This window comes from Leuciscus leuciscus, assembly GCF_965113295.1.
Source record: "Leuciscus leuciscus genome assembly, chromosome: 5".
Classification (NCBI taxonomy): domain Eukaryota; kingdom Metazoa; phylum Chordata; class Actinopteri; order Cypriniformes; family Leuciscidae; genus Leuciscus; species Leuciscus leuciscus.
Window position 1 is genome coordinate 23698868 of NC_138729.1, and position 15275 is coordinate 23714142.

The 15275-nt window shown below is 37.6% G+C and overlaps 1 protein-coding gene across 1 annotated transcript in view; it reads right to left on the reverse strand.

The window, feature by feature from the left end:
* The window catches only part of smarca2 (SWI/SNF related BAF chromatin remodeling complex subunit ATPase 2), a 49022-nt gene extending 37237 nt beyond the window's left edge, over positions 1–11785 (reverse strand). The window contains exons 1-9 of the mRNA XM_082169985.1: positions 11645–11785; positions 9642–9881; positions 9329–9458; positions 8240–8572; positions 7989–8087; positions 5584–5851; positions 4648–4774; positions 3052–3225; positions 114–287 (exon numbers count right to left, since the gene is read on the reverse strand). Of these exons, the coding sequence (XP_082026111.1) occupies positions 114–287; positions 3052–3225; positions 4648–4774; positions 5584–5851; positions 7989–8087; positions 8240–8572; positions 9329–9458; positions 9642–9866 (1530 nt within the window). The 5' untranslated portion in view covers positions 9867–9881; positions 11645–11785. The remainder of the gene's footprint in view (positions 1–113; positions 288–3051; positions 3226–4647; positions 4775–5583; positions 5852–7988; positions 8088–8239; positions 8573–9328; positions 9459–9641; positions 9882–11644) is intronic.
* Between the last annotated feature and the right edge of the window lie 3490 nt (positions 11786–15275).

Sequence of the window (15275 nt, forward strand, 5' to 3'; positions counted from 1 at the left end):
GTGATTTGTTTAAGAACTGGACATTATGTTGTGGTGTATGCCCATTTTAATGCGAAGGCAGTGAAGAATGAAACAGAACGTTTTATAATGATGCTAGAAATGGTGCTTCATACCATCAGTCTCCTCATCCTCTCTTTCTCGATTCTTTCAGTCTCCTTCTTCTGTTCTCTCTCTGTGTTAGTGTGCCAGGTAGCAATGGCCTTGGACAGCTTTTGATTTTTTCCAGAGATGGACCTGTGATATTCCTTGAAATCTTTTGCATGCTGCAGAATGCTGTTGAGATATTCCTACAAGTAAAGAATGACACAGCATGAATCAAAGAGCAAAGCCACTTTAAAACTCCTCAACCATTTGTGTTCTAAACAGGTCATATAATGCTTTTTGTCTTATACATTTTCTTTCTGATGTTTTTTTAAATGTTTTTTTTTTTATTTATTTTTTATGTGTTTGTTTTTGTTGTTGTTTTTAAGAAAAAATACAGTAAAACCATTAATATTGTGAAATATTATTACAATTTTAAAATAACTTATCTATTTTAATATATTTTAAAAATTTATTTAATTCCTGTGGTGGCAAAGTTGAATTTTCAGCATCATTACTCTAGCCTGGAAATCCAGACCCAAATCTGAAAGATTAAGGGTCTGGCATTGAGTAATGAAAATCGTCCAACTCGAGGGGCGGCACTAGCGCTGTCATCATTGTTTAGCTCGCCTCTTGCCCGCCTATATCAGATACACCGATGTGATTGGTGCAGCTCGGCTACAAGGGCATAGTTAATGAGCATCATTACTCAATGCCAGAGTAACTCGCTGCGCAAATTCAAATTGTGCTCTTGCGAGAACTCTGGATTTCCAGGTTATCATTACTCCAGTCTTCAGTGCCAAATGATCCTTCAGAAATCATTCTAATATGCTGATTTTCTTCTCAAAAACATTTAGTGTTGAAATGTTGAAATCAGTTGTGCTGCTGAATATTTTTGTGGAAACAGATTTTTGTTTTTATTTTGTTTTTAGGATTCTTTGGTGAATAGAAAGTTAAAAATAACAGGTTCATAAAAAAATCTGCATCAAATGTGCAGCACAAACTATTAATGTCAGATGGAAATGTTTTAAATACATCTTAATAAACTTCAGCCACTTGTTTCTAAAGCTAGGAATCTTCAGTAGGTCAGGCAGATGGTCAGGTCTTACACACTGCCAGGAAGAGCAATTTTCAATCCTTTTAGTCTCCAGTTATTCTGGTGTTTAGGAGAGCGTTATCCTACATCCTTCTTATTGCATCAGCTTGACTTGGCAGGCCAAGGAAATTTGATTCCTCATGATATGACCCCTCTTAAAAGCTCCCTCAGGGCTCCAGACTAACATTTGAAAGCAATGGCACTGGTGCCACTAATGGCGCTTTTCCATTACCAGTACCAGCTCAACTCGACTCGACTCGACTCGCCTCGTCTCGGCTCGCTTTTCGCTCCGTTTTCCATTGCAGATAGTACCTCCACAATAGTACCTGGTCGTCATAGCGACGCCGCAGGAAACTGCCGTGACTTAATCTTTTACGCGAGACGCGCGAGACACACCCGCTACCCACACACACAGGACAATGGAGGAAATCGAGTGTATGCTGTTTTTGGATGTTTTTGTTTTTGTTTTTGTTGTTTTTTATTCAGGATACTCCGTCTGGCGCGTGCAATGATGACGCAGTGAATAGTGACGATTCTCTCTGACCAATCAGCAGTCTGCCGTGTTTTCACGTCACATTTTAGTATCGCCTCGGCTCGCCTCAGCTCGCTTGGAACCTCGCCGGAGGTGGTACGAAAAAAAGTACCTGGAAGCGGGTACAGGTACAACTTTTACACAGTGGAAAACCAAACAGAGCCGAGCCGAGTCGAGTCGAGGCGAGCCGAGGCGAGCTGGTACTGTGTAGTGGAAAAGCGCCATTAGTTCTCCAGATGGTGGCGCCAACACCTGATTTGGTAGCCGGGGGGAAAAATATCATAAACTTAATTTAACCATAAAATGACTATTGTTTTGCATTAATAAGTGCAGTTACTAATACAATTACATGTTTGTTTATTGGAAATTTAACAGTGAAGCACTGAACTTGAGTTGATATGCAGATAAATAAAAAATTATTAACAACAGTAACGTGCAAAAACCTCATCTTTATATGGAAAATTTAAATATTGTTTACTCTTAAATTGACCATTGTTCTTCTTTTGTATCATACTGAACTGACAGACAGCTTCAGTGATTATAAAAGAGCTCTCTTTACTTGGTTTCTGTGTAATTCAGTCACAATTTGAAGAAAAGTTTTTGTTTTACATGAGTCACTTTGTGACTTTCTACTTTTTTCCATATATAACACCTTTAAAACCTTAGCACCTTAAAAACACCTTAGACTATTTCTGCCATAATACGTGGGTTACGGTTAGCGTTACTACATTAAATCCATGGTGAATGTTGGTGATTTCTGGACTGAAACGTTTTCTATAACTTCATGGCACAATGTTTCTCCTGGTATTCCTCGTCAGCGCTGTTTGACATGATACAGTATGTGTGGTTTATAACAGAATTCTGGACCGAATTTGAATGCTTTCCACTAGCTCTCGCTGCGGTGACATTAATCCCAGCTCTGTGTAGTAATGGTGTCACACGCTCAAGATCGTTCCGCGAGTAAACCTGTTCTGAGTCTTTTACTGATAAACGGTCCTCGCAGCACAACTCAAATACGTAGTGCAGTTGCGTTTCATTTGCCGTATGATGTTTCTCATATGTAACAGAAATGGCAGATCTTATCAGTTGAGCAACGTGCTGGTGACATCAGTGCAACGGCTAACAATTGTTGTCACACCGGCAGGAAAAAAGGTCGCAAAATGTGACCATTTGGTCACAGTCTGAAGCCTTGACCTTTATCAGTAGTCAATATGTAAGCACATGAATTGTGTATATGAGTATTTTGCTGTAGGAGCTTGTCTATTGTTTTATCAGTATATTATTGAGTATGTTCAGTCCATTTATTTGATCACACTTAGTACACTGATCATTCATTGATCACCTGGTGTTTCTGTCGGCGCTTCCTCTCCTGCTCGATTTTCTGCTGCTTCTCTAGTTTCTCAGTCATGCGAGCTTCTCTCAGGGTCTGCCTCTTGCTGCGCTTGTAGGCCTTGGAGTTCAGTGCAGTCTCCAGAGTTGTGTCTCGGCGCATGCAGGCTACAACATCTAGCCTCAACTGAGAGAGAAAAAAAATCAATCATAGTCATCTGTGGCAAAATGGGTTAAGCTAATGAGCTTCATCCAATGATAATCATAATCTGATGCATTTCACACATATTTTGATCATGATTGTTAATTACAGCAGAACAAGGCTGTGAATTGTGAGCAGACTGAGTGCAGCGAAATACAACAAGGGTGCCCTCTAATGGTGCATTTCGTTGCACAGCGTAAATTAAACATAAAATTGGACACAATCATCATCCACACAGTGTGAATAGGACAAATCTCAATGAAACCAGCAAATCAAATATATGCATGAGCAATTTTCACTTGTCTTATTGTAAATTATTTCATTACTTCTAAACCAAAGGCAAACGTGAGAGATTTTCATTAGAAGTGTCTCACAATTGATGTGTAATAAATTACTGGAAATATGCTTTTATCTCAATTGTATCAATTATATGCACAAGTGAGAAAATGATTAGAGCACTTATTATTTTCATTATTATTATTGATATTTATTTCTGGGTCAAAGATATGCAAGTATGTTAATGGTTCTGAAACACTTTTAGACCATTTAAAAAAAAAAGCTTATATTTTATAAATCTAAAAATGACCTATGGTGTGATTTTCATTTCATTTCATTTGTACAGAGAGTCTGGCCACTCTCCATTGACAAGCGTTAACTTCCTTGAAGGCGGGTACTCTGTTGAAGTTTAAAACCATTGGATCTGCCCAGAGCCATTTTGGATCTGCCATAACCAATCGCTAACGTTTGGTCGTGACGTAACCCTACAACTCAAACTAGCGCACGACCTCAACGTCATCGTTCTCAGCCACTCCCTCTGTTCACTGATTGGACCGCCAAAAATTTGGCCGGAGAAAACCCAAGAATATACTGCAAACCCAGACGTACTGAAGGAAAGTGAAAATTGAGTGGAAGTACGTAGGAGGGCGGAGCCAGGCTAGGTGTGACCATCAATAAAAAATAAATGACGTATTTTCTTTACATCCTGAAAACTCGTCATCCCTATGCTATTTTTTAAAAAAGTTTACAATTTGTAAGACTTTTTTAAACAAATTTCATGAAATATTATTTCATAAATATCTTTAAGAGTTCTACCACATGACATTAATATTAAAAAGCAGTTGAGAAGTTTAAAGATTATGCTAAACTACTTATTAAATGTTCTTTTCAAGAATTTTGTTTTTGTTTTATTTAATATGTTTCTTCATTGTGATATCAGACAGTTGCATCACATGTATTCCCCCGAAAAAATATCACAAATTTTATACAGAATAATAACGTTTACATTTTAATACAGAAATTAAAAAACAAGCTCATTATTAAAGAGGTGTACTTACATTGTTCTATGAATTGCTTTTTTTAATAAATGAATAGATAAGACAAAAAATGAGTGTCACGTCATTGACAAACCTGCCGCTGGAAGTTGAGCAGTCTTAAGGCCTTCAGCTCCACGGTCGCCTTCGTCCTCAGATCAGGTGGCAGCGACCCCGGAAGATTCTCCAGCTCCTGAATTCTGTGAGCAATCCTGGCCTGAAGTCTTTGAACATAAATGAGAAGGACAGATGGACTGAATACTAGCACTATCTTTTTTTTTTTTTTTTTTTTTTTTTTTTTAATAACAGAGATTTCTAGTGGTCATTAAGTGAAAAAATGAAAGCAAAAACTGTCAAACAACCACATATCACCAAACTTATTGTTGAACAGAGATGTCTTTGAAGGTGAACTTTCTAGACAATCATTTCTAGTAACCTTAGAGTTCTCTAAATCACCAGCCAGATCTGAAACTTTCACACAGACGGTGTTAAAAAAAAGTGTGTGTTGGTGACCTCAAGGTACATCAAACAATTAACACCTTTCTGTTGTTTCAGATAGTGCAAGCCAGTGTAATCAACCAAGTTCTGAGGAACTTTCAGATACTTCAGAAGGTTCCTCACCCTCCTCTAACATTCATTACAGCTCACAAACCTGTGGTAAAACTGTGCTGCCTTTAACTGTAAATTAAAGAGGTAATGAATTAAAAAAAATCAAAACTTTCCTGATCTTTTGAAATGAAAGACCTCATTGTATTATAAAAACATACTGTTTCAGAGATCAAAATGTCGTCATTAGTCCAAAAACAACTTTTGACTAATTTTGTACTTCCTTGTTCTCATAACGAAATAGAGATGAATACATCAGCGCCACACTGCCTACACAGACACAGAACAACGCTTTCTTCTTCATCGTCATCGTTCTTCATTTTGATGTAAAAATGGTCCTAACAATTTTATTGTTAATATTATAAAATGAAAAAATGCAATTAATGACCAGTGTAAATTAAGTTGAAATTAATTACTTGTTACATACCGGTATTCCCTCTCTTGCAAGAGTTCGACAGGGTCCAGACCCTGAGGCTTCTGAATCGGGGTGATGCGATTCTGTTTCTGCTGGAGCTGGATGATGAGAGAGGGCTGGCCTGGTCCAGACGGTGGCTGAGGTTGAGGTTGGGAGGTGAGAGAGGTGCTGGGCACAGGTTGTGTACCGGTGGGGGCCAGAGGGGGAGCTGGAGAGGGTCTGCCGCTGGGCGCTGGGACCGCCAGCTTCTGTGGAGTGCTGGGGGTCTCTGCACCTTGACCTGAAAAGACAGGAGATGTGCTTTGTGAACGTCATGTGAGATTTATCAAAATGTCATGTCTTTCAAAGAAATGCTACTGAATGCAAAAATGCATTAAGCTTCTAGTGATCCACAATGCTGTTGTCAGATCGATCAATATAATGAGCCATAATGAAACAGCATAAGTAATGTCATATATTTCAGTAGTCCATTGTTGTTAGGATGTTTGATCACACTCAAAGAGGACATCAAAGCTGTTGTTGGCAGGTTTTAAGACAGTTCAAAGCACAGTGTGAACTGACGTCCACTTCTGAAATGAAAAATCTTTACAAAAACTCTTATGACCTGTTTCAAGTCAAGTTCAATGCCTTTAAAGAAACTGCATGAAGGGCATGCAATCCCTAAATGAGAGCATGCACACAAGAGAAGGTACAAGAGAAAAAAAAGTCTCTTATCTCTGGCTGAGGTCAATCAATCAGTTTCTGAACCCGCCATGAGGGCATTTCATAAAATGCAGTGAAAACGTCAATTGACCTGATATCAACTGAATCTTACAAAACTATAGCCAATAAGCAGCGCATTAGAATTAAACCAGACTAACTCACCACTTGAAAAAGAGAGATGAACAATGATCTTTCATTTGTGTGTACTTCAGTGACTTTCCCTTGAAGATAGCACTGAATTAATACACTGTCATTTGAAAGCATATTAGAGAGGGGATTTAACCTTTGTAAGGTTGTCCCTTAGCGTTTTCATTTAAAAGTTTTAATCTTTTTCAAAGTTTCACTTTACCAGCTTAACCAGAATATGAATTTGTTCAACAACAAAAAACACGATCTGTGACTACATAAAACTGGTGTGTTGGAATTTTAAGATCTGTTTTTTACTTTTTGTTTTTGTGGTTTTACAGGGCTCGACATTAAGGACTGCCCTATGGCCCGGGGCAAGCGTGAAAGACGCACAGGACAGTTGACGGAACTGTAATTTGCCCAATCGGGCCAGTGTTGCATCATCATGTAAATGTAAACATTCAGGTGATTTTAACCATTTAAATGGTTAAAAGACTTAAAAGAGAACAAAATGACGTGTAAGTACTGAATTGAGTTCTCTTTCACGTCTTCTTGCACTTGCATGGAAAAATACACACAACAAAACTGTCAAAATGCCCTTCTTTGCGAGCATTCACGTAAACACTGTCGGTTATGTCTTTTACTGAATGTAAACAGATGAGAAAGAAAACGCATGTGTATCAGTACTGGATCAGTGCATTAGCTCTTAAAGAGACAGCAGCCTAAAATACCTACAATGAGGTCTGTCATTAATGTTAATCAAACAACAAAAGACAACGAGAAAATCACTCACTGATCTTGACTGAACAAATTCTGTAGCTTTAACAAGGATTCATCTATATTTAATTTATACAGTCAAGACTATGCAGTGTTACTTTACATTTGATTATTTAATTTCGGTACCTTTTAAACTTACCTGAAAAACTAATGCACTGTTTATTCCAAGGTTCCTCAAACTCGGTCCTGGAGGGCCGCTGTCCTGCAGAGTTTAGCTCCAACACTGATCAAACACACCTGAGCAAGCTAATCAATGTCTTCAGGATCAATAGAAACTCAGCTAGGTGTGTTTGATCAGTGTTGGAGCTAAACTGTGCAAGACAGTGGCCCTCCAGGACCGAGTTTGAGGAACCCTGGTTTATTCATTTGCATCTTTGTTCTGTTTTTATTTATTTGAGGTGTTGCTTGAATTTTGTTAATTTGTTCTTGTTTTATTACTGAAGATTCACTTATCTTCAATCATTTTTGAACGTTTTATTAGTTAGGCTAGTAGTTTTTGCTGTGGTATCGAAATTGGAATCAGTCGAGACTGGTGAAATTTCAGAGGCACCTAACATTTTGGTGTCTTATTTATTAGAATACAATGTTGCATGATTAAAACAACAAAAACAATAACACTTTTTTTTTTTTTTTTGGGTGGGGCCAGTGAAAAATCTGAACCACTGGCCAGACTAATTAAATGGTCGGTTAAATGTAAGGCAAAGAATGTTAAAAAAGAAGACAGTGCAGACAAAAAATTTTCCCCACTGTACTGTTATCTTTTTTTATTAATTTTTTTTAAAGTAGATAAAAAAAATGCATCCCACACTCACCTTCAGGCCATGGTTTTGGCCCAGAGCTTTGGGTAAGAGTCTGCATGGCTGGAGAGGGACACGGGCCAGTCGCAGGCCCTCCATGAGGCATTGGCATACCTAGCAAAACAGCACAAGATTGAATATTATAAAGAAAACCTAATATGATTACCAATTTTGCATGCAACAGGCTTAAAATCATTAAAAATTGTACAAGAGAAAACTGCACATAAAGAGCTACTGGCTAATACATATTCCAAAAACATATTCACCTGGAGATCTGTTGTAGGGGCCAGTATTGACGGGTTGCTGCTGCATGGTGGGGAGGCTCCTCTTGCCCTGCACAGCTAACTGCAGATTTTCAGGCAGAGGCTGACCACGGCCCAGGATCTTGTAAGCCAGGATCTGAGCCCTCAGTTGCTGTAGCTGGATTGGGCTGAAGGCAGACTGACCCCTGGCCTGCTGTCCCATCCCCTGCGGATCCATGGGCATCATGGGCGACTGACCCTGAGACATTTGCGGCGGGGTCGGCCCTCCTCCCGACATAGGGCTAGGCACATGCTCTGGCACCTGGCCCAATGGCGAGGGATGAGGGGACATGTATCCTAATAAGCAAAACAAAAAAAATTGTATCCTGTAGTTATGAAGCTAACTGCGGTTAAATTGGTCAGATGTTTGTTTATGTCAGTTGTTTTGTCTACTATTTCTCTTTTTATATTTTTCTAGAAGACTGATATGAGTTTTGAGAGTATTTCTCAAAAGTTCTGGTTATTTGTTTTATGCGTACAAATTTTAATTGGCATAAAAACATGTGAACGGTTAAATAATATTTATGGTGCGGTAACATTGACCATTGCTCTGTGAAATTTAGTGGGCAAAATCTGTGCACTCTGGAGTTTGAGAAAACTACTTGGTTTGAAAGTGACTTCTGTGTGAGCCGTGCTTCATGCATCTCTACACTATTGACAATCGACCTTTTTGCCCATCAAATTTAAACTATACCCATGACTGTTAATTGCAGATTATTTAATTATGAACATTTAAAGATTAATTTAGAGCTGTAAAAGGTACAGATAACAAAAAGTTCCCTTGGTAACAAAGGATCATAGGTATGAGCATATGAGGATACATAGGATACTAATACTATGGATACTATGAGGATACATAGTGTAACATAAAGGCAGCAACAAAGATAAGTGCACAAAAATAAATAAATAATTACCTCTAAGGCCATTGTAGACTAAAATCTTTCAATGGCAGAAGAATAAGAGCCTCTATAATGAACTATAATTAGGGTTAAAATTGTAACCCCTGAGTGCTTTCTGCTTTGTTATTAAATTATGGCTTATAAGTAATTGCACCTTGACTGTGTTGATCCATAGGGCTCTGTGGAGGACCCATGCCACTGTGCAGGGATCTCATGCCCACCCCCTTCATCTGGCCATAGTGCATATCGTCTCCCATCCCCTTCTCATGCATTCCCTCCATTGGCTGAACAGAGGCAGAAGATTAGTCATACATACTGCAGGCATACTGGCAACATCAAAAAGACCGTTTGAACCTCCAACAAGTTCATTTACATTTACATGCACTTATGTTATTTTTCTGTTTTAGCATTTACTAGACAACTATTGATCTATTCTAATATAATCAATGTCAAAAGCAATCCTCTACCTTATGCATTTGTTGCATGTCCTGCGAGTACTCGCCAGTCCCTTGGCTCTGCATAGCATGCGGGACGCTTGGGGGCCCTGGGCTGGGGCCCATCATGCTGTGTACAGAGCCAGGAGAGGGGCCGGGTCCAGGGCTGGGCCCTAGGATGGGCCCCGGAGACAGGCCAGCACCTGGTGAGGGGCCAGCATGGGACATCCCAACTGGTGGCTCATTTGGGGTGGACATCTATCAGCTGGGAATCTGGGGGGGAAATGGAGAAAAGCTTGAACCTACTGTACATGACGGACTCACTCAAACATTGTTTGGCATCCAAAATGACAGCGTTTTGCATTTATTAGTACCAAAACAAGAAACAAAATAATAAAAAAGTGCAAATCAAATATATTTTTATGAAAAGGGTGGTTTGTTCAAAGTCACTGTAAATCGCTAATTAGCTTAATATTAATAAACTAAATATAAATGTGGCAAGTTGCTACATTGTTTTTCAAAGCCACAGTTAGGATAATTAATTTAATTATCAAATGGAATAAAAGCAAATGGAAGAACTGTTCATTCTAATTAATATATGGAACTATGCATTACATTTGTTGTCTTTTATCATAAACAAAAAAAGCAATAAGCCAAGAGAGGCTGTGCATTACAGTTTCTTGTGGCTTATTACATCATTAAATAACCTGAGGAAATGTATGCAGTAGCATTATGATATTTCAGGGTCCGCACTTTTTGACTAATGAAGTTTCATGGTTTTTATTTGTTTATTTATTTTCCTGCCCTGGAAAACAGCATTTTGAAAATTCCTGATTTTTACAGGTTTTCCATGACTGTGGGAACACTGATACTTGCTATATGAGTTCGTATATCTAATTTAACTGCCCAAACCGTTACATTTACATTCTAATATTGATTTATTATAATTATTATTAACTTGCCCGCTCAAATAAAGTAAACATATATTATTAAATAAGTTACATTATTTTTCAAATCTTACCATATCATTATTATTGTTGTCATTATAAATAATAATAATAATAATCACATAAATGAAACCAACAGAGAGAGTTAAAATAGAGTTCTTCCAGAATCATTTGCATAACAATGTTAACAACATCCCGCCGCTGGTCTTTGACACGCCCCCCCACGAGCAGGGCTTCAGTTAAAAAAATTTTTACAGGATGGATGGATCATTAGACGCCGATAATGACGGTAAGGGAATGCACAGGGTGAGATAATGGTACACTTGTATCATGTAAAGGCACGTTAACATGTAATTAACTGTACACGCTCTATTTTAAATTACATTAAGTATGCGTGTATCTATGAACGGTTAGAGATCATTCACACAAAATTTCCCAGACGGAAGAACTATGAATAAACAATCAACCTGTTGTTGAGTGCACAAATGCGCTCATGCAGGCCTATCTTTAATGTCCAAAGCATAATGGCGAAAACTAAATATAAAAAAATAAGAAAACAAAGCAACTATTAATTAGTAGTCAATGTCACCCGACCGCAATATTATAAGCAAAAAGCTTATTTAAATCACTGCAATTAATCATTATATATAGCCCGGTGCAGGGGTGTTATTTGAAGAGAGTTGCTCTGATCGGATCATGGCTTCCTCGACCTGCTGTCATGACTGTCTCCCCCTCACGCCATTGCAGTTTCCTGAAATCTCAAACTTTCTGGGACCTTCCCATCATAGCGCACTACCGACGCACATTTATAGCAGATTTTCAGTTTCCTGGCATTACAAACATGTTGTTCATTATTAGAGGAGCAGTTTATTCACCTGCTTTTATATTGTCAAAGTTATAAAGCAAGTACGCAGTAAAGCCCCCCTGTCTAATATAACCGAACAGCAGCTCGCTAACCGTCTGTACAGTACAGTTATATTAGCATGCTAGCCCGCTACATTTTTTTCAGCAAAAAATGGCAAAAACGCTCCCCACTGACGTAATGAATCAGTATAAATGTCCAAGCAAAGAGTATTTAAACCCAATTACCTTCTGCGAGGTAAACAACACAATAAAACGTCTAACACATTATTTCAGCTTCAGAAATATGACTGCCATATGTTGGTCCCCTCCCCCTTCTGTTTGCTGACAAGTTGAAGTTCGCGTTTTTTAATGTTTTGTCCTTTCTGATTCGTTGAGAGCGCAGGAAATACAGTCGTCTCTGTCATGCGATTGGCTGAGGAAGACATCGATCATTTCGTGATATATTTGGGGGCGGGGCCTTTCAAGTACACTTTCACTTTACAGGGCCGAACGTACTGGAACTTTCGCATGTCCGCCAGGGCGTTCGGGGACACGTTTCAAATCACGCTTTCACACATTATATTCACGCCTGTTGTTGTCCACAAGTATCTGTGGGAAGAGTGAAGGGTTGTTGTTTTTTTCCTGAGAGTAAGTTACACTACGGATGAGTTTGTAACACAGGTTCCATACACTGCATGCATTGGTTGCATAAGCATGCTGTTGTTTGATGAATAATGCATTTTATTTAAAACAATTGTGATACATTATAATGTATAGGCTATCATACTTAAATTAGCGGTAACAATAATTAGCTATTTTTGGACTGAAATTGATAGCTCACAAATTAATAATTAATAACTCAGGAAGCTGCACTGTAAAATTGCTGCCTTACATTTTTAAGTACAATCAACTTGGATGTTTAAGTAATTTCATCTTAAATTACATTAAACAGACTTTAAAAAATAATCTTGTATAACTGAAACTACTATTTTGGAGAAGCAATATAAAAACATGTTGTCATAAGTTATTGATAATGTTTTATAGTGTGTTACGCCGACACCATCAAAAATCAAGTAGAATGTTTAATTATTTAGTATCAATAGGTATATTAATACTGACATTTTAAAAAGTTCTCAGGACAAGGGTATTATTCAAGAATGTCAGCTGGGGGCAAGTTGCCACGCAATCTAATCTATTATTCACTGGCTTAAAAAGTGTGATAAAACTGTAGTTTTATAATGTTACCACACGAGGGAGTCAGTGCTCAAGATTTCATTGAGGTTCAAGCGTAACACATGCAAATACAGCTATGAGTCAAGACTCATAGTGTTTAGAGGGTAATTCATGTGTTGAAATTATTACACTGCAACTCATTTATAAAATCAGTTAATTGGTGAACTAATTTGCTAACCAGTTAACTAAATTCCATCCTTCATAATTACTATGCAATAGTGCACACAAATATGCAAATGAAACGACCTAGTTTTTAATACGTTTTCAGAATTGATGTAATGTCATTAGATAGATCAACAGTGCTATTAAACTGTTGGTTTCATCTTAACTAAAATGTCATCTTAATATTAATCTACATTTACATTCATGGCAAATGTTTTTATATAGCATTTTAAAGAAAACTAATTGGTTGTGCTTGTGCAGACAGGAAAGAAGTGAAGAGCTGAGTAAACCTCAAATGTCATTAAGAATACAGTACAGGTACAGATACAAATGGTGTTGAGTGCTTTGGAGATGAAGGTTAAACCACAATGCTCTAAAAACAACAGTATTAGTGCAGTATTACACTACTGTTTATTGGGCTGCTTAAATAGGTTAAGCTTTTCTGAAGCTTTTCATGCATTTTTGTCTTCTTTTTTTTTTTTTTTTTTACCAATGTTCTGATTGGGAACTTGTTCCAGCATTGAGAGAAAATGGACGCAAAAATAATCATGTTGTTGTTGTTGTTGTTTTATAATGGGTAAATAAATATTTAAATAAAACAATAGGGAAACTATAATGTTCCATAAAAAACAAGCAACAAAGATAAGCCAAGATAGAAAATTTGCTAAAACAAAACAAAAAACAAAATGTAAATTTGGCTCTTAGTTGTACCTGAGGGACTTATGCAAATCAGTTTGCATTCTATTGCTCTGAATGCAAATAGTTTATATCTTTAATGGAGGATTTTTGTTTGTTTGTTTTTGAAAGTTGATTTACTGTATAACGTATTGTTTATAAACTGAAAATGATGACCTTATCTTAAAAAAAAAAGAGTTTGCAGAGGAGCATTTCTAACAGGTTTAAGTTATATGATTAAATAAACACTGGAATCTGGAATCCTTCACATTAAAAAAAATATATCACTTAAACTGATCAATTAAAAACCAGATTTTTTTTTATGGGGGGAAAGGCATTTCCTCTAAGAATAGTTGTAATCAGGCTAGATTCTTTGTTTTAATTTAAATAACTGCTTCTTAAATCAATCAAAATATCTGAAATGTATTGAAATGCTACATTTGTCTTTTGGCTAGTAATCAAAATGTACAAATTGTAACAGCAGCCCTGACAAAACGAAATTTGGGTTGCAGTGTAACCTTATCGCTCGTCAGCTTTCTCTGACACCTGGCTGATGCTATCAGGTGAGATAGGCATGTTGTTGAATGTGACCTCAGTGTTGGAATGACAGATTGTATTCTTGTGGTTGTTTCTCTTATCAAGTCAATACTAACCGCATGGTAAAATAAATGACTTTTTGTCACACAGGTGTAGATTTTATGTCCACTGTTTACACCGAGAAAGCACAGAATATGATTCAGGGTTTTTTAACGACCCACTTAAATCGGGGGGGACGAGAAAAAAACTGTAAACAAGTAAAGCATAATTCATATTTTTCCAAATGTTATGCTGCAGATATGCGGGTTGTTTTTTGACTGTATTTGTAATTCTTGTGGTTATCACCTTTTAATGTAACAGATAAATAACCAATCCCAAAGAATATAAAATGTAATGTACCGTAATGTGATGTTTTTAGGGAAATACAATTGTTATGTACGGTGATACTCGACAAAGCAGTTTAGCCCATTACGGATACTATGAACTTTCCATTAATATTGTTGCATTTCCTCAATTCTGATCAACAAAAGTCAGAATCAATCAAATGAATCCAATCTTGTTGGACTGCAAGGCACAAACTAAAGGTTGTATTTGAATAGCCTTTGGACAGGTAAACAAAGTATATGGTTTTGGCTCTGTCTCTGCTTCCTTTCCTCAGTAATCCTTTATTCTCTTGCCATTTTCAAAAAAAAAGGATGTGTGCAAGGTTCCTGAATGTAAATTCATCCAAATAAAGCCTCCAAACAACCTGAATGGTAAGTGCCACCACTTCAGATTCACTGGCCAGGAAAGGCCAGACCAGCGTTCATTTGAAATGGAAAATGAGAGTGGACGGTGGTTTCAAAATCAATTTGCCTTAAAACCATGACCTCCTCAGGCTGCCCACCATGTAATTTGCCCACTGTTCCAATTGTGGCGTGCGCAGTCGCCTAGCCTTACTTATCCTATAGTACAGTCAGGTGATCTGTCACTATTCAGATTTGAATAGGTTAAATAACACTTAGCAGCTCAATGCCAAAGGATTAGATCTCAAACATGCCTTTAAACTACCAGTTCAAATGAGCACAACAATAGGCTTTTAGCTTTATGGAAATGTGGCTTATCATAACAATCCCATGTACATCACAAAAGGCCCAAGTGTTTTAACAAATGTAATGTATTCACAAAAAGACAATTTTAGCTCTTGTGGGCGTCGTATGAACACATCGGTTATTACAGTCGCCACGGCAGTATCGGCATTCACGCTCTGTATTTGCACAGTGGCCACAGC